At 49.5% G+C, this 20,936-nt stretch overlaps 1 protein-coding gene across 1 annotated transcript in view; it reads left to right on the top strand.

Annotated features, from left to right (window-relative positions):
- Nucleotides 1-20,936, top strand: part of GTF3C1 (general transcription factor IIIC, polypeptide 1, alpha 220kDa) — an 81,143-nt gene that overhangs the window by 14,099 nt on the left and 46,108 nt on the right. The window contains exons 6-7 of the mRNA XM_010837240.1: nucleotides 4,564-4,687; nucleotides 19,369-19,521. Coding sequence (XP_010835542.1) covers nucleotides 4,564-4,687; nucleotides 19,369-19,521 — 277 coding nt within the window. The remainder of the gene's footprint in view (nucleotides 1-4,563; nucleotides 4,688-19,368; nucleotides 19,522-20,936) is intronic.

Here is a 20,936-nt window from a genome sequence, read left to right as displayed (position 1 = left end):
CCTGCTTCATCTCTGGGCCCAGGAACCGAGGCGGTGATGAAGAGAGAGTGAGGGGAGAAAGCACTGGGGTTGGGGGGCTACTGCTTCCCGTCTGAAGTGAGCGCTCTTTGGTAGAAGTTCGGAAAGAGCCGACACTGAAAATGGGAAGAAAATAAGATTGCCCTGCAGGTGAAACGGTAGGACCTAAAGTCAATGTTTGCGGGGTCATAGTAATTAGTCCCCAGAAGAGCCTGCAGTCTGATGACAGCCTCCAGGAAGATCCTAGCTCCTCACCTGTGCTGCCCTGGGGAGGCCCTGCTCCCTGATCTCACTGTGCAGAGAGAAGGGAGACCTGTCTCCTCTACGGCTCAATTCATCACATGCCCGTCTATTTGAAACAGAAGTTATGGGGCTTCCCTGATGGTCCAGTGGTTAGGACACCGTGCTTTTACTTCCAAGGGCCTGGGTTCAATCCCTGCTTGGGGAACTAACATCCTATAAGCCACAGGATGAAGCCAAAAAATAAAAAAGCAGAGATTATGAATCGAGCTCGTGGGTCAGATCTGGCCTGCACATTGTTAAGAAGAACTTTGGCGTAGTAGTAGGGTCTTATAAGAAATGAGATTTTGCATCAAAATCTTAAATTATCAGCTTCTCTTGAAATATCAGAGGCTCTGGCCAGCCTGGGCCTGTGGTCTCTCGTGACAGCAGTTACATGGAGCTGGCTGTTCGCTGGCCAGTGCCCATCCTGCTGGCCCCTCTACTCCCATCCCAGGTCCCTTACACCTCCTGTCAGCTCTCAGGCACCTGGGCAGTGCCTTTTGTCTCTCTGTGAGCACTGCTGCTGAGTAGGAGGAAGTATTTCTCAGTATCTGAGTATCTGTCAAAAGTGGGGAATAAAAGGTAGACTGACAAGGCCTCTTCCTGAGAGACCCTAGTCAAGAATAAGGAGACTCCTACACGTTCAGTGAAGAAATACCTGCCCCACTGTATTCTTTCTGTTGTCTGTCCAGCCCATATGGACACTGGAGATTGATACCCTCTGCCCTTCAGAGTTACTCGAGGGTGGAGAGAGGGGGTGGGTCCAGTCTCAGGTCAGCACTGGGGAAGAGCTAAGTGACAGAATTTGACTGATAAAGGACATTGTTTATTCATTTATTTATTCATTCATTCAACAGATACTCTAATTTTTTTAAAAAACTTATTTATTTTTGGCCATGCTGGGTCTTCGTGCTTTCTTTTCTCTAGTTATGGCAAGCAGGGGCTCCTCTCTAGTTGCTTCTCTTGTTTCAGCCAGCAGGCTCTAGCGGGTGGGCTCAGTCATTAGGGCTCAGGGGCTTAGTCGCTCCACAGCATATGGGATCTTTGCAGATCAGGGATCAAACCTGTATCGGCAGGCGGATTCTTTACCACTGACGCACCAGGGAAACCCGCAACAGATACTTCAGTGAGTGTCCACTCGGAGTCAGAACTGTGTTCCGCAGCACAGTGACAGAAATTAACCAGGGTGACAGTCTCAGGCTGTCGCGGAGCCGTCTAATGGGAGAGACTGACATGACGACACACTCAGGCCAGACTGCTCCTTGGAAGGATGCGTCTGAGCTCTGTGAAAGGAGAGCTGGGAGAAGCTTTGTAGAGTGAGTTCCAGCTGCGCTGGGCTTTGTAGATGAGATGAGCCCCGAGGAGACATGGGGAGACCGGCTGGAGCAAAGGCTTGGGGCAGTGGGAGGTGCTGGGGGTTTCCGAGGTTGGCAGTGACCCAGGGGCAGCCAGGCAGCAGGGTGCCCCTCAGGAGTAGTAAGAGAGGCAGCAGGAAAGGAAAGTTGGGGCCAGATAAGGAAGGTCTCAAGTGCCAGGCTGAGGAGTTGGGTTTCAGCCTTAAGCCTGAGGAATTGCTGGTGGCAGTTTCTAAGTAGAGATGACGTGGAAGTATGTGCGCGCTCAGTCGTGTCTGACTCTTTGGGATTCCATGGACTGGCGCCACCCAGGCTCCTCTGTCCATGGGATTTTCCAAGCAAGAATACTAGAATGGGTTGCCATTTCCTACTCCAGGGAATCTTCCTGACCCAGGGATCGAACCCAGGTCTCCTGCATTGCAGGTGGATTCTTCACCTTCTGAGCCACCAAGAAGTCCAGAAGAAGAATGTTTAGGAAATAAGCTGGTGGGCAGAGGGGAGGTTGGAGGCCGGGTGTGGAGGTGGGTGTTGGGGCCTCAGAATAGGGGGGTGACTTGGTGAGGGACTGAAGCTAGGGTGTGAGTGTTGGGGGAGGGGGACAAAGGAGAAGGAATCTGTTGTCTGTCTTGAGTGACAGCCCCTCCCTAGGGTGGACCAGAGCTTGAGGGTAGGCACCTGCTGGCAGGGACCCTGTGTGCCGACCACCCACCATGAGGACGGCCCTACACATGTGAACGCTCAGCCCGTGTTTGTTGAATGAGTATATGACTGAGGTAGACAGTTCAGAAAGAGGAGCGAGTTTGCTCAAGGACGAGGCATATAATAGTTGTAGTTGTTATTTTTTTTTTTTTTTGCCTCACTGTGGGGCTTGTAGGATCTTAGTTCTCTGACCTGGGATCAAACCCTCACCCCCTGCCTACATTGGAAGCATGGAGTCTTAGCCATTGGATCACGGGAGAAGTCTCATGACAAATTTGATTGTAGGATTTATAGAGTATGGAGATCTTTGGGACTTTGACTTGGTAATAATGTCTGTACAGTAGCTGGAAATAGGGGTAGAGAAGGCTGAGCAGGATTTAGTAAATAATTAGCCTCCAGACGAGGTGGATGCTTTGAATGTGGATGCTGTCTTTCAGGGAAGTGGGAGGGAGGCTAACCTCTCTCCTTAGCTGGGCAGATTGTGCAAGTCCTCCATGGAAGCCCCCTGTAAAGGAAGGACTCCACCACCTCATCCTGTGGGCAGGTCATGGGAGTCCTCCTTGACAGCTCTCCTGTAGGGTGGTCCAGGGCTCAGGGCTATATGTAGAGTGCTGGGGTTTGATGGATGGGTGTCTTCAAGGACTTTCCATGGCGCTGGGGGCACAGCTAGATTTACGATAGGTGCCATTTACGTGCCAGGGGGCTGAATGTGTCTGTGAGTTGTCTATATTTCTTTGATGACCATATGTTCTGCTGCCGAGCAGCCAGGCTCATCTGAGAGGTGATCATGTGTACGCGGCCGCAGCAACCCTGGGCCACGCGCTCTCTCTCTCTCCCCGTGGGCCATGCGCTCTCTCTCTCCCCCACAGTGTAGAAGGGAGCCTGGGAGACGCCACAGACCACTCCTGGCAGCGCCTCCTTTGGATCAGGTGATCGCCTCCCTCGCTGGTCTAGAGGTGGCGGAATGAAACGGCCCCTAGTGGCCTGGAGGGTGGTATGAAGTATTTGAGGGCGTTCCCTGGTGGCCTGGAGGTTAGGAGTCAGCGCTTTCACTGCTGTGGCCCGTGTTCCGTTCCTGGCCAGGGGAACCTGAATTCCTGGAAGCCATGTGGTGCAGCCAAAAACAACAAAAAATTTTTCTTGACATCAGTACAGATTCAAGAAATCTTCCACTTTCCTCTTAGCTATCCTGAGAGAAAAGCAGCACAAAAAGGGTGATAAACAGGACTGCCCTTCAGCCTCACCGTGTAAGGGGTCCGATGGCTGGGGAAGGCTGGGGCGTCCGGGCCAGGTGTGCGTGTCTTGAAGGAGCAGCTGGTCCTCACCTCCCGCCGGCTATTGTTGTGATGAACCACAAGCTAGGACTTGTTGCCACATCCTGTTTTCTGAGAGAAGCCAGAATCTGTTGTGGGTTTTTTTTCCTTTTTTTTTTTTAGCATGATATCTCTCACTTTTCAATGTTGGCAAGTAACTTTCTTTCTTCAAAAAAAGAAAAAAACGCATGTAGATGGAAACACATGGCCTGCACTGGTGGCGGCTGTTTGGTAACCCTGACAGCTTTAGGAATAGATATGGTTATTTTGGTTTTTCCACTGGACCGCAAGGGAAGTCCCTAAAGGTGTTTTCTTTTCTTTAACCTAAAAGTTTTTTAATTTAATTTTTTTTTCCCTCTTTCATTGCCTGTGGGAGTTGTGTGTATGTCTGTATATATCTATTAATAATTTAATAGTAGGGACTTCCCTGGTGGTCCAGTGGTTAAGACTCCACACTTCCACTGCAGGGGCCGAGGATCTGATCCCTGGTCAGGGAACTAAGATCCTGCTACATGGCATGGCCCCCCACCCCCAGAAATTAATAGTACACTTACTTGGTTAAAAAACCAAAACACTTACGAAAAAGTATACGGGAAATCGTCTAGTGCTGCCCCCAACTGCCTCATTCTCACCCCTTTCAGGTGTATCCTTTCAGGATCTTTTCAGGCAAATCTCTTTCCCCCTTTCATCATCAAAAAGTAGCATGGTCTCTATGCTGCTCCAGACTCATTTTGTTCCCGGGACAAGGTGGCTGGGCGGTATTTCCTCATTAGTGCCCCCAGTGTTTCCTCATTCAAGATCATCAGTTAACTTGGTCCCCGCTTGTTCATTTACACGGGCCTCTGGTAGTTTCACACGGCATGCTCGAACCTAACCGCCGCATTTACATGTTGCAGGGACTGTGCGAGAGGACATTCAAGCGCCTGTACCAGTACATGCTGAACGCGGGGCTGGCCAAGGTGGTGCCTCTTCCCTTAAAAGAGATCCACCCTGAACGTGGACCTTGCAAGACCAAGAAAGGTAAAGGCAGGCTCAGCTGTTCACTGGGCTGCTCGGCCGGCTTTCACTTCTCGCCTCTAAGCACCAGCCTGTCTTCTTACCACATTCTGCCCTGCAGTGGGATGACATCACGTTATTTATTCAATTCTTTATTGCTCAGTGCCTGTCTTAGGACCTTCTATATATAAAACACTCAGGAAATGTTTGCTGAATGAAACCTGTGCTCATTCTCAGCAAACATGTCTATATGGATGTCCCTCCAACATCTCCCATTCCTGGTGTTCAGAAACCAAATTCCTCTTTTTCTTCTTATCTAAACCCTCTTATTCATTCTTCAGCCAGTATTTTTAAAGTACCTGATCTGTGTTGCATGATCGCATTTTCTAGCCCTGCAAGGTCGGTGTTATTATCACCATTTTAAAGGTAAGAAAAGTTAAGTTTAAGAGATGATGAGTAACATGCATGAGGTTAAGCAATCAGAAAGTGGCACAGGTGAGATTTGAACCTTACAAGAAAGTTAAACTAAGGACAATGGACTATGGAACTTTAAAAACCTTTAGTCCTTTGCTTTTTCTCTGTTCTTGATTTTTATCCCATGCTCCCTCTGGATTAATGAAAATCATTTAAAAAGCTGAGGGTCATAGCTGTCAGTAAAAGATGACAGAAGGAATAGATGTGTTTATCTGTACTCTTCCCAGCTCCTCCCTAGCAATCATAGGAATGTGACAGCAAGGAGATTGTCAGCTTTTTTGTGCTCGGAGGCAGATGGATAAATGATAACTGGCCAAGCAGACTGGAAAGCTGAATGCCTGTGCGGGACAGTAGCCAAAAATGGAAACCTCAAACCTGAGATAAACCAGGGCCCTCTGAAAGCCCCAGTTTGGATGGAGCTAAGTCTGTCTGCACCCCCCAGGTCCCCTCCCCTAGTTGGTATAGAAGGTAGCAAGCCGGTTCCCACAAAGACAGAGGTCTGGACTTTGTGGCTTAACAGTGCTTCCTCATTAGCACCTCCAGTGAATCCTCATTCCTTGGACATACCTCCAGAGAGGATGCACTGGGGACTTCCTGGTGGTCCAGTGGTTAAGCGTCCACCGGCCAGCCCAGGTGACACATTGGGAAGATCCCACATGCTGAGGAGCAACTAAGCCCGTGTGCCACAGCTGTTAAGCCCCTGAACCCTAGTGCCTGTGCGCCTCACAAGAGAGGTCGCCACAGCGAGAAGCCTGTGCACCACAACAAAGAGGAGCTCCTGCTTGCCGCAGCTAGAGAAAGCCCACAGGAAGCACTGAAGACCCATTGCAGCCATAAGTAAATACGTTTTTTAAAAGAGAGAAGATGCACTGGAGGCTTTCGAGACTCAGACATGAGATGCAGCTGGAGACAGGGTACAAAGCTGATAACAGGCGATGTGTAATCTCCATACACTGTGAGGTAGGAGTTCTCCCTGCATTCCCCCGTGGCTCCTAGAACACTGGCAGCCAAGCTTACACAGTCCTCGAGGCCAGCAGCTGGAGGATTCTTTTCTGTAGAAACTGACCAGTCCAAGAGAAAAAGTTCTCTAGATCCTGAAATTTAGGGGTTTCCTAGTACAGTAGCCAGCTTGTGCCTGCTCACCCTTCATGGAAGTCCACACACTGGCATTCTCTCCCCAGGCTGCAAAACACAGGTGTTTTAAAATATTTTAATGCATCATTTTAATGTTTCACCAAGCAGCTGAGAACACTTAACATGAATGTAAGAGACACCAATTAACCTAGGAAATAGAAGCAAAATGAGGAGTAGAGAAAAACAAAGGGGGAAGAGAAGATACTGCATCCAGGAAACCAGAGCAAGAGGCTATGAATAAAGGAGGGACATGCAGAAAATAAAACGGAGTTCTTAGAAGTAAATAGGACTACTGCAGTACGGGAGACCTGGGTTCGATCCCTGGTCAGGAAGATCCCCTGAGGAGGGTATGGCAACCCACTCCAGTATTCTTGCTTTGACAGTCCCCATGAAGAGAGGAGCATGATGGGCTACAGTCAGTGGGGTTGCAAAGAGCTGGACACGACTGAGTGACTAAGCAGAGCACATTGCAATGCAAGATTTAGTGGAAGGAAAGATAGTGAGAGAAAATCGAGAAAATCTCCCCAGGAAGAATAGGAACTCAAAAGGGATAGAAATAGGAGAGTTCAGTTGAAAATATGAAGCTGAGCCTCAAAGATCCAACCTCCACACAGTCGGGGCTTGAGTTGGGGGCGGAGGAAGGGAATGTGTTCAGGAGAGTAGAAAGGAGGAGATGACAGTCAGGAAATGACAGACATGGAATTTTCCCCAGATCTGAAGGAGTCAAGTTCTAGATCAAAAGACTGAGCAGATGTCTAGCATGGTGAACATGAAGAAACCCACACCAAGATCTGACAGACTGGGACTTCAGAAGCCTGGGGCTGAAGAGCCTCCAGAGAGGAGATATCCGACTTCCCCAGTAGTAACAGAAGCTGGAGACCTTGGTGCAGCATCAGCCACTTTCTAAAAGGGATGGACTTTCACTTTGGACATCTTTATTCACCATTACCATCAACGAGGTGTGAGAACATTTTCATACAAGCGGATTGGAAACAATTCATCTCTCGTCTTCCAAGTTCCCTTTTTGGAAGCGATAGGAGGATGTACGCCATCAAATGACAGACCAAACCAGGAGACAGGAAAGCATTGGGTCCAGAAAGAGCCAGGACAAGGGGAGCCCTGTGGAGATGATGAAGGGAAATCATTATGACCGACACTAGGAGGGCAGGAGTCGATACAAAGCATGAGGTGCCGAGTGCCTGTGGACGTGTGTCGGGAAAGTTGTGTCCTGGCAGTGATTCTGAGTGAGTATTAGTGATCTGTACAGAGAAAACCAAGCAAATGGGAAAAAAAGATACAAACACCAGTTAAAACTAAAAGATGTATAGTTTTAAAACTTAGAGCATAGCAAGTAACCTAAGGAGACTGCTAACAGCTCTGGAGAATGTGTGCTAAATGAGGACAGACCAGAGCTCTGCCTGCAGGAGGAGGTGGTGTGCCTTTTGAGTGACTGAACTGCCAGTCTGAGGGAGCTGTGTCTCTTCCTCTACTTCCTTTTTCAGTTACTGGAATCACTGCCCACCCTGTCTGACTTTCTTGTGTCTGAAAGTCTTGTGAAGGAGATGGTAACACACTGATACGACCACACAACAGGTGTATAAAAACCAGGAGCCCCTGGAGATAGGGAAGCCCCCCTCGAGCAGACTTCAACTTATAAGTGTCTTTGGTGCTGAGTAGATGTGTGACTGGTTGAATGACTGGAATTCCTCAAGGGAAGGAGTGGGGAGCATCAGCCTTTGGTAGACAGGGAAGCAGGAGGTTCCCCTGGCTGCTGAGCAGGCAAGAAAAGGCTCTGGGAACTGAGAGGTGTGCTAGGGATTTCCACCTAGCATTTGACTTGGAAATAGGATTATCTGAATGCTGAAAATAGCGTGACCTGTGGCTCTAATAAGCATTTTTATTTCTGACCTATTGAAAGAAAGTCACTTTGGTAGCTCAAATGGTAAAGAATCTGCCTGCAGTGCGGGAGACCTGGGTTCAATCCCTGGGTTGGGAAGATCCCCTGGAGTGGGCATGGCAACCCACTGTAGTATTCTTGCCTGGAGAAGTCCATGGACAGAGGAACCTGGTGGGCTACAGACCATGGGTTCACAAAGAGTCAGACACAGCTGAGTGACTAACACACACGTTCAAAGAAAGGCATTAAATATAAGCAGATAAATCTAAGAAAAAAATAGCTTTAAATATATATGTGAATACATACATACATATATATATATATATATATATGTTTATTTTGCTGGATTTCTCCATGGTTTGAGGTCCTTGTGTTACAGGAAAGAGAATGGGGTGTGACAGGATGGTTATATCCCAGATCACATCCACGTCCCTGGGACAGTCACCAATATGCGTTCTTGGCTTCACCATGGGAAAGGATTCAAGCATGAGCCATAATAAAGTGAAAAAAGGTTTATTCAGGGAGGAATCACTCCACAGACAGAGTGGGGGCCCTCTTGGAAGGCAAGAGAAGCACCAGGCTGTGGGTTGGTCAGTTTTTATAGGGGCGAGTAGTTACATAGGCTAATGAATGGGTGGAGTGTTCTGCTATTTGGGGGAAGAAGTGGGGATTTCCAGGATTTGCGCCACGGCCCCCTTTTCGACCTTTGTGGTCGTGGCTCCTCTGGGTATGTCATTTGGTGTGCTGATATATTACACTGAGGCGGAAGGTCTAGGGGAAGACGGCCTTGCACCTGGTTGATTCTAATCATTTTATGTCACGTCTATGGGCCGTGTCATTCTCTTAGAAGTTGCACCTGCCCCCTTCATGGTCTCACCTAGAGATTCAAACTTGCCCCTTGAAACTAACAGATACCTGAGTGGACTTTGATGTAAGACAGCCTGGGTTGGAATTCTCTTCCTGTCACTTCCTAGTGGAATTTCCTTTGAGTTTTGACCGCTCTCTGCCTCAGTTTCCTCATCAGGATTATCTGGAGTAATACTAGAGCTTCTTTCCAGAGTGTTGTGGGACTTACAGGAGACAGTGTACCCAGAGCAAGGCCTTTAGGCCACCTCTGGCAGTGTATTTTGTTGGCATCATGGAGTTTCTTTTAACTGTAGTTGTTGGCATTTAAAAATCAGAAATTTGACCTACAAAGTCAGACTTTCCACTCCTCTCTAAAAATAAAACCAGGCGACATTGAACTGTATTTCTTTACTAGCAGTTAACGAGGCAGAGAGGCGCCACCCCCTGTCGAGAGGACTCAGCTTCCCCATTTACCAAGCGCGCCCTGTTTGCTGCTATGTAACCCACAGCGGCTTCAGTCTGGTATGTCATCTGCCTGAAGCTTCAAGGTGTGTTCACGTCCCAAGATGAGTGACCCTCATTTCCCGAGGCCCAACACCAGGAGGAAGGGTGAGCACGACTCACAGCGCCGGCTGGGTACTAAGGATGGCAGTGGTAAGGTTAAGAGGGCAAATACCTAAGCTGAGGAGATGACAGCATTTTCAGATTGTCATGCACACACTCAGTGAGCCCATTCTGGCCATTCAGGAGGCTCATCTCATGCCCATGTGTGATGCCAATACCTTGGCTCTCTGTACACTGATGCTGAACAGAAATATGGGGAAACAGAGTTGTGGAGAAGGAAAGTGGCTTTATTTCTTTGTCAGGCAAAGAAGAACACAGTAGGCTGGCTTCTCAAGAACCGTACCCCCTTCCCTGGGGAACAGGGAGAGCTCTTGTGGGCGAGGCTTGTGCTCAGGGGTTGGTGATATGGATCAAGGCAGTGAAGAACTTGCATTCTTCTGAGGGACTGATGCTGAGGTAAGTGGCACAATGGTAAAGAATCCGCCTGCCAACGCAGGGGACACAAGAGCTGCAGGTTCAGTCACTGGGTCAGGAGGATCCCCTGGAGAAGGAAATGGCACACCACTGCAGTGTTCTCACCTGGAAACTTCCATGGGCAGAGGAGCCTGGCGGGTGACAGTGCATGAGGTTGCAGAGTTGGACATGACTGAGCACACAGGTAGGGGTCTTCATCAGCACCCTTCAGGTCCAGCAGGTCTGGGTCTCCATGCTTGTGGGCAGCCTGCCATCCTGTTAGCACTCCCACCTGCAGGGGGTTTGAAGACATTGTTGTGTGTATCTGTAGATGAGGAAACAGAACCTCGCCCCAAGGCTGCTCTTAACTCTTTGTTTCTCCCTGGTCTTTGTTTCATCCCCTGCTTGGATAAGCCCGTTGGAACTCAAGGAATGTCTTGGAGGCTGAATGAAGGATGTTTCCTGTTATCAGAGAAATGGGGGACACAGAAAGGCTTTGTGTCCAGGAGCCCCACAGGGCCCTGCTTGGTATCTTGTTACCACCTCTCAGCTGTGCGAGTTCATGGATAGACTTCCCCTCCCTTCTCCTGTTATTTATCTGTGTGACTTTTTTCCCAACTAAGTCATGAGCTCCTTGAGGGTGGTGGCTCCACCCCTCACATAATTTCTGTCCTTAAGGCCTGTGCTGTGCTTGGTCGCTCAGTCGTGTCTTGAGTCTTGCCTGCCAGGCTCCTCCGTCTGTGGGGATTCTCCAGGCAAGAATACTGGAGTGGGTTGCCATGCCCTCCTCCAGGGGATCTTCTTAATCCAGGGATCAAACCCAGGTCTCCCACATTGCAGGCAGATTCTTTACTGGGCCACCAGAGAAGCCAATGCCTGTGCATTGTCTGCTGGGAACAGGGTAGAAAGTGAAAATGTTAGTCCTGTAGTTCTGGCTGACTCTTTGCAACTCCATGGACCCTAACCTGCCAGACTCCTCTGTCCATAAAATTCTCCAGACAAGAATACTGGAGTGGGTAGTCGTTTTCCTCTCCAGGGGATCTTCCCAACTTAGGGATCGAACTCAGGTCTCCTGCATTGCAGGCAGATTCTTTACCATCTGAGCCACCAGGGAAGCAGAGCAGGTACTAAGTAAATGTTTAGGGAATTTAATTTAGGTGTCCCTTCAGTGACTTTCCTAATGCAAGAGATAAGGGATAACTGCACAGTTTTCATCTTTTCCTGGCTTGAAGTATGTCCTCCCAGTTTGCAAAATTAACATAAAATCTTTCCTCCCAGCTGTTATGGAATAAGCAAGACTTAAATAATAAATAAAGATGATGTATTGCTTCATGTAAATTTACAGGTGTGCCTGGATATATACGAGTTGTTTCTAAAAGCCCATAAACAAAGAGTTCGGATTTCGGCATATTTCAAATGCATTACAGAAAGCCGCTGTGACCTGTTTTGCAAAAGCAAGAAAACCTCGGTAATGGAAACATTCACCCTGAACTGATCTGCTTTGCAAATTTGGATTAGTCTCTCCAAGTGTTTAGCAGTCATTCTGTGTTTATTAAATTGTGCCGAGAACAGAAGGGAGGAGAAATAGAAGTTAACTTTGTAATCCTCGGAAAAGGGTCACAGTCGGAAGCAGTTAACAGAAGTTGGGTTCCCTGGGGCTGAATGACTGAGGCAGGCATTTAGCGGGTTTCCAGGTTCAGTGGCAAGGTGAGTCCAACTGTGAAGAAGTGTTTTAGCATCTTTAGCTTCCTGTTTATGATGTGGGCTCTTCCCTAAGCTGTCACCCAACAACTCTTCAAAAATAGAAAAACAAGTTCAACATGATTGCAGAACAGGATCGATATACAAAAATCAGCTGTATTTCTATACCCTTGTAATGAACAATCCGAAAGTGAAATATCAGAAAGCAATTCTGTTTGCAGTAGCATCAAAAAGAATAAGACAGGAATAATTAAAACAAATGCAAAACACATACTTGACAACTATAAAAGACGGTTGACAAAAATCTAAGACGTAAGTAAATGGGAAAATATCCCCTATTCCTATGTCAGAAGACTTAACCTTGTTAAGATGCCCCTATTTCCCAAACTGATCTTCAGATTCCACACAATTCCTATCAGAATACCAGCTGATGTCTTTGTAGAAACAGATGTGTGTGTGCATGCTCAGTTGCTCAGTCGTGTGCAACTCTTTGCATCCCTATCGACTATAGCCCGCCAGGCTCCTCTGTCCATGGGATTCTCCAGGCAAGAATACTGGAGTGGGTTGCCATGCCTTCCTGCAGGGGTTCTTTGGGACCCAGGGGTCAAACCTGCATCTCCTGCATAGACAGGCGGGTTCTTTACCACCCTCCCCACCTGGGAAGTGTCACCTAGAAACTGGTAAGCTAATTCTAAAATTCATCTGGAATTAAAGGGTACCCAGAAAGCTAAAACAATCCTGGAAAAGAAGAATCAAGTAGAAGGTATCACACATTCTGATTTCAAAACTTACCACAGAGCAGCAGTAATCCAGACAGCATGGTACTTATTGACACAAAGATAGACCTAGAGATTGATGGGATAGAACTGAGAGTGAGAAATAAACCCACATGCGGAAGTCCATGGCCGTCCAGTGGTTCATACTCCATGCTTCCACTGCAGGGGGCACAGGTTTGATCCCTGATAGGGAATCTAAGATCCCGCATGTCATGCAGCGCAGCCAGAAAAATAAACACACTTCTGTGGTCAACTGACTTTCAGCCAGAGTGCCAAGACCACTCGGTAGAGGAAGAAGCCAATCACCAAAGACCATTACTGTGTGATTCCTTTTAGGGGAGAATCCAGAATAGGGAATCTAGAAGTAGGTAATGAGTGCTAAAGGCTGCAGTGGGGGCGCAGAGGGGTGGTAGCTAAAGCATGGGATGAAAATGTTCTAGAGTTGACTCTTGACGGGTGCATATACCTGTGAAATACACTAAAAAAATTGACTTGAACCTGTTTGCTGGACATGAATAGAAACACAAAGAACAGACCTTTGGACACAGCAGGGGCAGGAGAAGGTGGGACAAACTGAGAGAGTAGCATTGAAATATATATATTACCATATGTAGAATTGGAGAAGGAAATGGCAACCCACTCCAGTATTCTTGCCTAGACAATCCTGTGGACAGAGGAGCCTGGTGGGCTGCTGTCCACAGGGTCGCACAGAGTCAGACACGGCTGAAGCAACTTAGCATGCACGCGTGCATATGTAAAATAGACAGCTAGTGGGAAGCTGCTGTGTAACTCGGGGAGCTCAACCTGGTGCTCTGTGACAGCCCAGAGGGGTGGGATGGGGTGGGGGGTGGGAGGAAGGCCCAGGAGGGCGGGGACATGTATACCAGGGACTGATTCGTGTTGATGTACATCGGAAACCAGCAGGACATTGTAAAGCAATCATCCTCCAATTAAAAGTAAATAAATTTTTAAAAGCCCCTCTACAAAAAAAACATTGACTTGCGTAGTTTGAACGGGTGTATTGTGTGGCATATGAATTATGTCTCAAGAAAGCTGTTAAAATAACAATAAAAAATAAAAGCCGCATCCAACAAACACTTGACAATGAATAGCAAACTAAATTCTGGTCATTAAAATGGCAAAAGAGGACATTTTAAAAGTTACAGTAGGATTAAAGTATACCAGCTAAGAAAAAAGAGAAATGAGCCGTACCAAGAAGGATTAAAATGCAGTAAAACAAATGTAAAGGTTTTAAAGAGCTTTGGAACCAGAAAACTGGAATTAAAAAGAATGGAGATCAGAAACAGAGGGGATAGAAGGCGAGCATAAACATGAAAAGAATAGAAAATTGTCGGGAAAATTTAAAGCCTAGACAGTGAATCGTACTAGAGGGAAAAACAGTTTAGTTAAAAATAGTGATTTCTTTAAGTTAAAAGTGACAAGATTGATTAAAGGGCACTAGCTAAACTATGAAGAGTATTTACATCATTAATAATTAAGACAAAAGAAACAGACCTTCTAATGTGGCAAAAAAAAAAAAAAAAAAACCTATTAGACAGGACTTAAAAGAGTAGAGAAAGGCGTAGAATCCTGTGACTTAAATTCTGGGCCTTGGGTGACTTCACCCAGGGGTGGAGGCAGTTCTCCCGAGGGGGCGCCCGTAGGGAGAACCAGTCTTTTTCTCCATCTCCTCTGTCCCCCCAGGAGGGAACAGGGGCTCAAACCTGCTGGCCTCTCCACTGACCCCCGTGAGCAGAAAGATGGACCTGCCTGGGCCATGCAGTGGAAGGAGCAGGCTGGCGGCAGGTGAGGGGCTGGGGCAGGATCCCAGAGAATGAGACGGGGACAGACAGCAGTAGACTTGGCAAGGAGGTCGATGTGGTCCTTGCAGAACTTTCCACGGTGTAGCCCACTGATGACTTTGAGGTTTGGGGGATGAGACGGGAAGGCTCCCCGTGCTTGGGAGAGCCCCGAGGCCAGTGCTGGGGCTTGTGAGCACGGGGGCTGGCCTGCAGGTGAGCAGCCTCGCCACGGAGGGGCCCAAGGGGGCCGAGAAGTGACTGAGTGGCTTCGCCGCGCGATGAGGTTTCATTCTTGAACTGTGCCCGGTTCGGAGCCCTCAGAAAAGGCCCACTGTGGCCTTCCTGCTCAACACCTTGGTTTTTACCCAGGCCTTTCCGTCTGTCAGTCATGTTCAAAGAGCTTTGGGGACCTAAGCCATCCATCCAGAGGCTGAGGAGGCAGTCCTCGCACCAGGCAGAGCGATGCCTGAACCTCCGGCCTGAGGCCGTTTGTGCAGGTTCCCAAGCCGGTGTGAGCGCCCCGTGTGCTGTTGTCAGGACCCCACAGCGACCCAGAGAGACCTTCGACTCTGATGACTTGTCTCAGAACGTGACAAAGGTGGGGGAAAGGGCTGGGGGAGAGCCTGCACTTTGTTAGCTGTTTCGTGGTCAGTTGTGGGGTGGGGGTGGAAGACCCATGGAGAGAATGTGCCTGGCTCGGAGCCAAGTGTCAGTTCTTTGACTCTGATCCTTTTATCGCCCCATCTTCTCAGTGCTGCTCATTCTCCTCATTTCACTGATAAGAAACTGAAGCACAGATTGCCTGCCTGGGGTCATAGAGCTGGGTTGTGCTGGGGCGGGGAGTGGGGTGGAGTGGGCGGGGACCACAGCTTTCGGCCTCTTGAGCCCTTAGCCATCAGGTCCCTCTGCCCGCCTCCCCCTCCCTGAGAGGAAGTGGAAGGGGGCGAGGGAGGGGCTGAGCCGCAGGTGAAGCCTCTATGAGCTTCTGTGAGTCTCCTCTATGGCGGGAGACTCATCCCTCAGGCCTTCTTCCCTCCAGGCCGCCCTCCACATCCGGGGTAACCAGGATGCCTGCGGTGTGAAAAAGTGAAAGTGTTAGTTGCTTAGTCTTATCTGCCTCTTTGTGATCCCATGGACTGTAGCCCACTAGGCTCCTCTGTGCATGGAATTCTCCAGGCAAGAATACTGGAGAGGGTAGCCATGCCCTCCTCCAGGGGATCTTCCCGAAGAGTGAAACATAAATCTCTCCTTGGCTTAGCAACCTTTGGAATCTCATCATTCTCACCCTCATTCCCGCCTCCCCCCACCTCAGCCCCTTCCCGAACAGTCCTCTCCCACCTCCACGCCTTTGCTGGTGCCCCTCCTCCTGCCTGGAAAGCCTGCCCTGTTCTGCAAAGATCATTCTTCTGTATCCTTTACTATCCCACCCACGTGGCCCCTCCTCTCTCTCTCCCCCTGTGTAGCCCCGTCCTGCGCCTTATCTCGTCTGCCGGCTCTGTGTGTTATGGAAGCAGAGCCCTGAGCACTTCGTAGCCAGTTCCTCTGTAGCCATCCAGCCAGATAGCGTGCCCTGAGCACTTATGCGCATTCTCCCCCTTAGTCCTCAGCCCAGGGTAGTGTAGACACGCTGTAGAATTATTCTGTCTTGTAGACGAGGAGCCTGAGGCCCAGAGAGGTTCACTGCTGGTCCGCAGTAGAGCCAGAGTACACACCCAGGCCTGTGAGAAGCCGCAACACCCTGTGCTGGGCTCCTTGGCCTCTTTGTCTCTCAGACATGCCCTTTGCAGGGGCAGGAACCCTGTCTCATCCCTCTTTATATGTTGTGGGCCCATTACAGAATAAATGCTGTGAAATCAAATTGAAAGGCCCCAGGCAGCCTCCTGACATTTTCCGCCTGAGTGACATGGTCTGACACTTGGCCCCTGAGCTGTGCTTTCAGAGGTTGTGATGAGTATTGATGAGACAGTTGCAAGCACTACTCACTGAGCACTCTGTGAGGAAGATACTGTCTTGTCCCCATTTCAAAGCTGAGCAGCCTGAGGCCCAGGGCTTTGTGCTGATCCAGCCTGTAAGTGCCAGAGGCAGGTTCTGACCCGACACACTGACTCCAGAGCACATGCTTCTCACCCTGGGTTGTGGGCTGCAGCCCCTCCTCTGCCCTACTGGGTGCTGCCCCCAATTCTGTCCTTCCATCTCTGGTCAGGCTTCTCTGCTGGGCTTCCCTGGTGGCTCAGATGGTAAAGAATCTGCCTGTAATGCAGGAGACCTGAGTTCGATCCCTGGGTTGGGAAGATCCCCTGGAGAAGGGAATGGCAACCCACTCCAGTATTCTTGCCTGGAGAATTCCATGGACAAAGGAGCCTGGTGGGCTACACAGCCCATGAGGTCACAGAGAGTCAGACACAAGTGAGCAACTAATACTTTCCCTCTGCCGGTACCCAGGGCATGCCCCTCTCCTCAGGATGTCCCATGGGCTTGCTGTGATTTCAGTTTCCCAGGCTGTCTGAATGACTCCCCATCGCTGACCAGCCCAGCTCCATTCAGGGAGGGAGGTTGGTGGGGCGATGGGGGTAGCACTCTGAATTTATATAACATCTGCCCGACTTACCAGGAGGACGTCGCTTTGTCTGTGACCCTGTAAGAGGAAGTCTGTCCTGGGCTCCTGTTGGCTTTTGGTCCTCACCGAGTTGATCACAGTCAAGGATACCGCTCTGCTAAGGGGCCGGATGAGAATGTGAGACACATAGCTACTGGTTCCACGCCATAGCCACTCTGGGTTTTCCTTTCCAAGGAACAGTGCTTTCTGATAGAAATGTGAAATTTGCACCCCTCCAGGTGGCCAGGCGTGTAAGGAAGGCCACTTGCTGGGTCCAGGGCCCCTTAGATCCCTCAAGCCCTCTGAGCTTCAGTTTCCTTTTTTCCTTCAGACGGTGACAATAACTTGCAGAAGCCAGGAGACAATTAAGTAAAATAGTCTCCGAAAGGACCTAGCGCAGTGCCCAGCTCATCCGGGGTGCTCAGTAAAGATTCTGTCCTTCCCTTCTTTCTCTCTGGGTCTTCAGAATGTGTAAATTAAGGCTCTTTTCCTTCTAAGTCGGTGCCCATCCTGAGTCATTGACAGGCGTGTGTGCAAGTGCTGACTTTCATACACACCACAGAAGTTTTTGTGTGTCTGAAATGCCTAGAACTCTGTGTATTTGAAAGCGTATGCAGTGAGCTGGCCGATTCTCTTGCCTTTTGTTCCTGGAAAGAATGCCCTGCACCCAGGGGTCAGGGGTTATCATCAACAGGCTCGTGCCCCCAGGGTGGTTGCAGGAAATCTCCCTGGCGGCTCACATGGAATGAGAGGCCACGTTCATCAGCATAGACATGCTGACCAGTCTCACTCTGGTCCCTGCGGCTTTGCCGTTAGCTGACTTGTGCTCTAGAACAGTCTCCCTAAAAAATGGCAAGCAGGAGCTGAAGGGATTTTAATAATCAAAATCAAGATTCTCTGAGTCATGAAAAACTCTAGAACCTCAGGAAATGGGTTTATTTATGTAACACTCAGCACACAGTGCCTGGCCCATGGCAAGAGCCGGGCATTAGTGTTAAGTGATGGCTCCGTGCCAGCTCCATGCCAAGTTGACATCGTGCCAACGTACAGACATTATCTCAGGTCAAGCTAACACCAGTGTGTGAGGCAGAGAGCATGGTCACCTCATTTTACTAAGTGGGGAGCAGACAGCTACAGCAGATCGCCTGCCCAGAGTTGCAGAGCTGAGGTTGAAACCACGTGTGCCCGACCCAGGAGTGCATTCATCCCCCCACCTCCCTCTGAGCATCATTTATTCCTGGCTGTCAGCAGAGGAGGCAGCTGTGCTGGCGGGAGAAGGCTCTGGGGGCCGATGCCCGTGAGCCCAGTTACCGCCTTGGCGTGAGGAGCAGAAGGCTGACGGCGGAGAGCGTTGTCTTTCGGTGCCTCAGAGTCCACAAGTGTACTTGCAGCTTCTCTTCTTCCACTTCCACTTACTCTGAGGGCTGTTCTGTGTAGCTTTTCTTGGCTAATTAAGCCCTTAAGGAAGTTATAAAAGTGTGGAAGAAGTAAAGCTGGGCTCTTGCCTGAGAACATGTCCAACTGCCTGCCCTAGGCGCTGCATCAAGCCCCCTCTCATGTGGGCGACTCTGGCTCCCAGTCACACGGGTATCTTTGAATTAGGGGCCGTATGTGGTCAGAGGTTTAGGGCCTGGGCTCGGAGGCTGAAGTGCCCGATAAACCCCATTTCCTCACCTCCTGAGGGCGGGGATTTGGGCCAGTGCCTTAGCTCCTCGTGTTCTCAAGTGTGAAATGGGAATGGTAGCCCATCTCCTAAGGCCATGATGAGGACTAGCCCACAGGAGGGCTTAGACTAGCCTCAGGGACTGGCAGGTGTCTGAGGAGTGGCTTGTCATTTAGTGTCTCAGTCGTGCCCGACTCCTTGTGACCTCCTGGACTGTAGCCACCAGGCTCCTCTGTCCACGGGGTTTACCAGGCAAGAATACCCGAGTGGGTTGTCATTTCCTTTTCCAGGGGATCTTCCTGATCCAGGGATCAAACCTGTGTCTCCTTCATTGGCAGGGAGATTCTTTACTGCCCAGCCACCAGGGAAGCCGTGGTAGTGTGGGTATTGGCTTAAAAGGGAGAAGATGTGTTTCATCCTTGTAGCGATACCGTGCACGCATGCCTGCTTTGTTCCAGACATTATTCTGGAGTGGGGTGGTAGGTGGTGGGGTGGACCGATGGGAGAAAACAGGCACGTTTCCTGTAGTCATTGGGGCTTGTCTGAAGCAGAGGCTGCTGTTTATTTAATAGGCTGTAACATGGCATCTCATTATTCCTTTCATTTGCATTTCCTTGTTTTCTAGTTATATATATTTTTTAAAAAGCAACTTTGTGGAGTCAGTTTTCAGGACTCGTGTTCCCAGCTGTGTGGTTTTCCATGTTCGGAACTTGGCGCCACGTGTGGCCTTTCCTCGGGGGCTCTGGCTCTGCCGAAGCCGCGCTGGTGTCACTGTGGAACCGCATGTCTGTGTCCCCAGGGACCGACATCATGGTGCGCTGCCTCCGACTGCTGAAGGAGTTCAAGCGGAAGGTGGACGATGACGACGACGACGAGGACGTCATCTCCAAGGGCGTGCCCCCGGTGGACATCGTGTTCGAGCGGGACATGCTCACGCAGACCTACGAGCTCAGTAGGTCCCGTTCTCACGCCTGCTTTGGGTCCCGAGCTTTGGGTCGAGACGTGTTTCGGTCTCACGTCAAATGAGGGCCCTGCTGTGGGGCATGTCTTCCATCAGGGAGCAAAGTCGTTTCCCTCGACTTTGGGGTCAGATTTGAGTCTGAAGCCTTGCTCCGCCCCTTGTCTGCCGGCTGTAGACTTTAGCAAGGTCTCTGAGCCTCAGTTCCTTCACCTGTAAAATGGGGCCATTATCCCCCCTGGCACATCGGACGGCTGGATGCGTAGGATTAAAACATCTGGTGTACACAGGGACCACGGAAATGATTAGCTATTACTATTGCTATTCAAAGATTTGAGAGTCACCTTCCAGCTTCTAAAATTGGCCTGGGATCACTCATTGCGTGCTGGGGATTATAGTGATGAAGGTGGGGAACAACCACGTCTCCACCCCTCCCCTCCTTCCCCTGACCCTCCTAACATCTGTGTAAGGCAGCTGTGACCCAGTCCCGTAGGTGCTGTGGCCGCAGGTCCCCTGTAGGGGAGCGTGTCTAGAGTAGCAGGTGAGGGGCCGCAGGAGGTGTGGTTCCATCAGCAGATAGGAGGCCACCAGGCGAATCAGCACAGCCTATAGGGAGGGCTTAACACCGCTCAGACACAATTTAGGGATAAAACTGTCCTAACCCTTTCATCCCTGGTTGTAGCAAGTTGCTAGTTCAACATAGGAGCACATGCTGATCACTTCTTTGCATTCTGCTGTTTAAATTTTTATCCATGGACAATAAATATAGCAAAACTGCCTTGATTCAGATTGGCTTTGCCTAGCAGCCTCGTGTGTGACCCATCAGGGAATGAAAGGGAAATTCTTTCTGAACAGTGCAGAATTTTCCCCCAAAATCTGCCCTATAGTTGCTGTGTTTTACTGGAGGGACTCCTGCCCACCCCTACCCCCACCCTCACAGGCGCCTCCCAATCTCTGAGTATATTTGAAACAGCTCTTTAGAGGCAGATCCAGTAATAGCCCAGCATGTAGCAGAGCAGGGGCTGACATACCAGACAGAGCAAATAATTGCACAGTTGTCCACTGATCATTTATTACAGGCCCAAATAGGGTTATTTTCTTCCCTAGCCCCTGCTGTCCGGCAGCTGTTACAGGGTAATACAGTAATCTGTGTCCATGGTGCCTCTGAGTCTACCGAGAAAGACAGGAAAGTGAAAAAGTTCTGCATTAAAATTACTTCCATGCTTTTTTTAAAAAGGCTCAGTTTAATCTAGCTGACAAAGTTCATTCATATGAAAGCACTCACTTCCCGCTGCAAGAGAAAAACGGCGTCCCTGGAACTCAGTGGATCAGGCCTCGATCACTTGACATTTACACCTTTGACGTGGAGGAGGCAGACACGGAGCGCTTAGAAATGAGCCATGAGTCAG

This window comes from Bison bison, unplaced genomic scaffold (assembly GCF_000754665.1).
Source record: "Bison bison bison isolate TAMUID 2011002044 unplaced genomic scaffold, Bison_UMD1.0 scf7180017864072, whole genome shotgun sequence".
Taxonomy (NCBI): Eukaryota; Metazoa; Chordata; class Mammalia; order Artiodactyla; family Bovidae; genus Bison; species Bison bison.
Note: the sequence above shows the minus strand (reverse complement) of the source record. Positions and strands in the feature narration are given on the sequence as shown.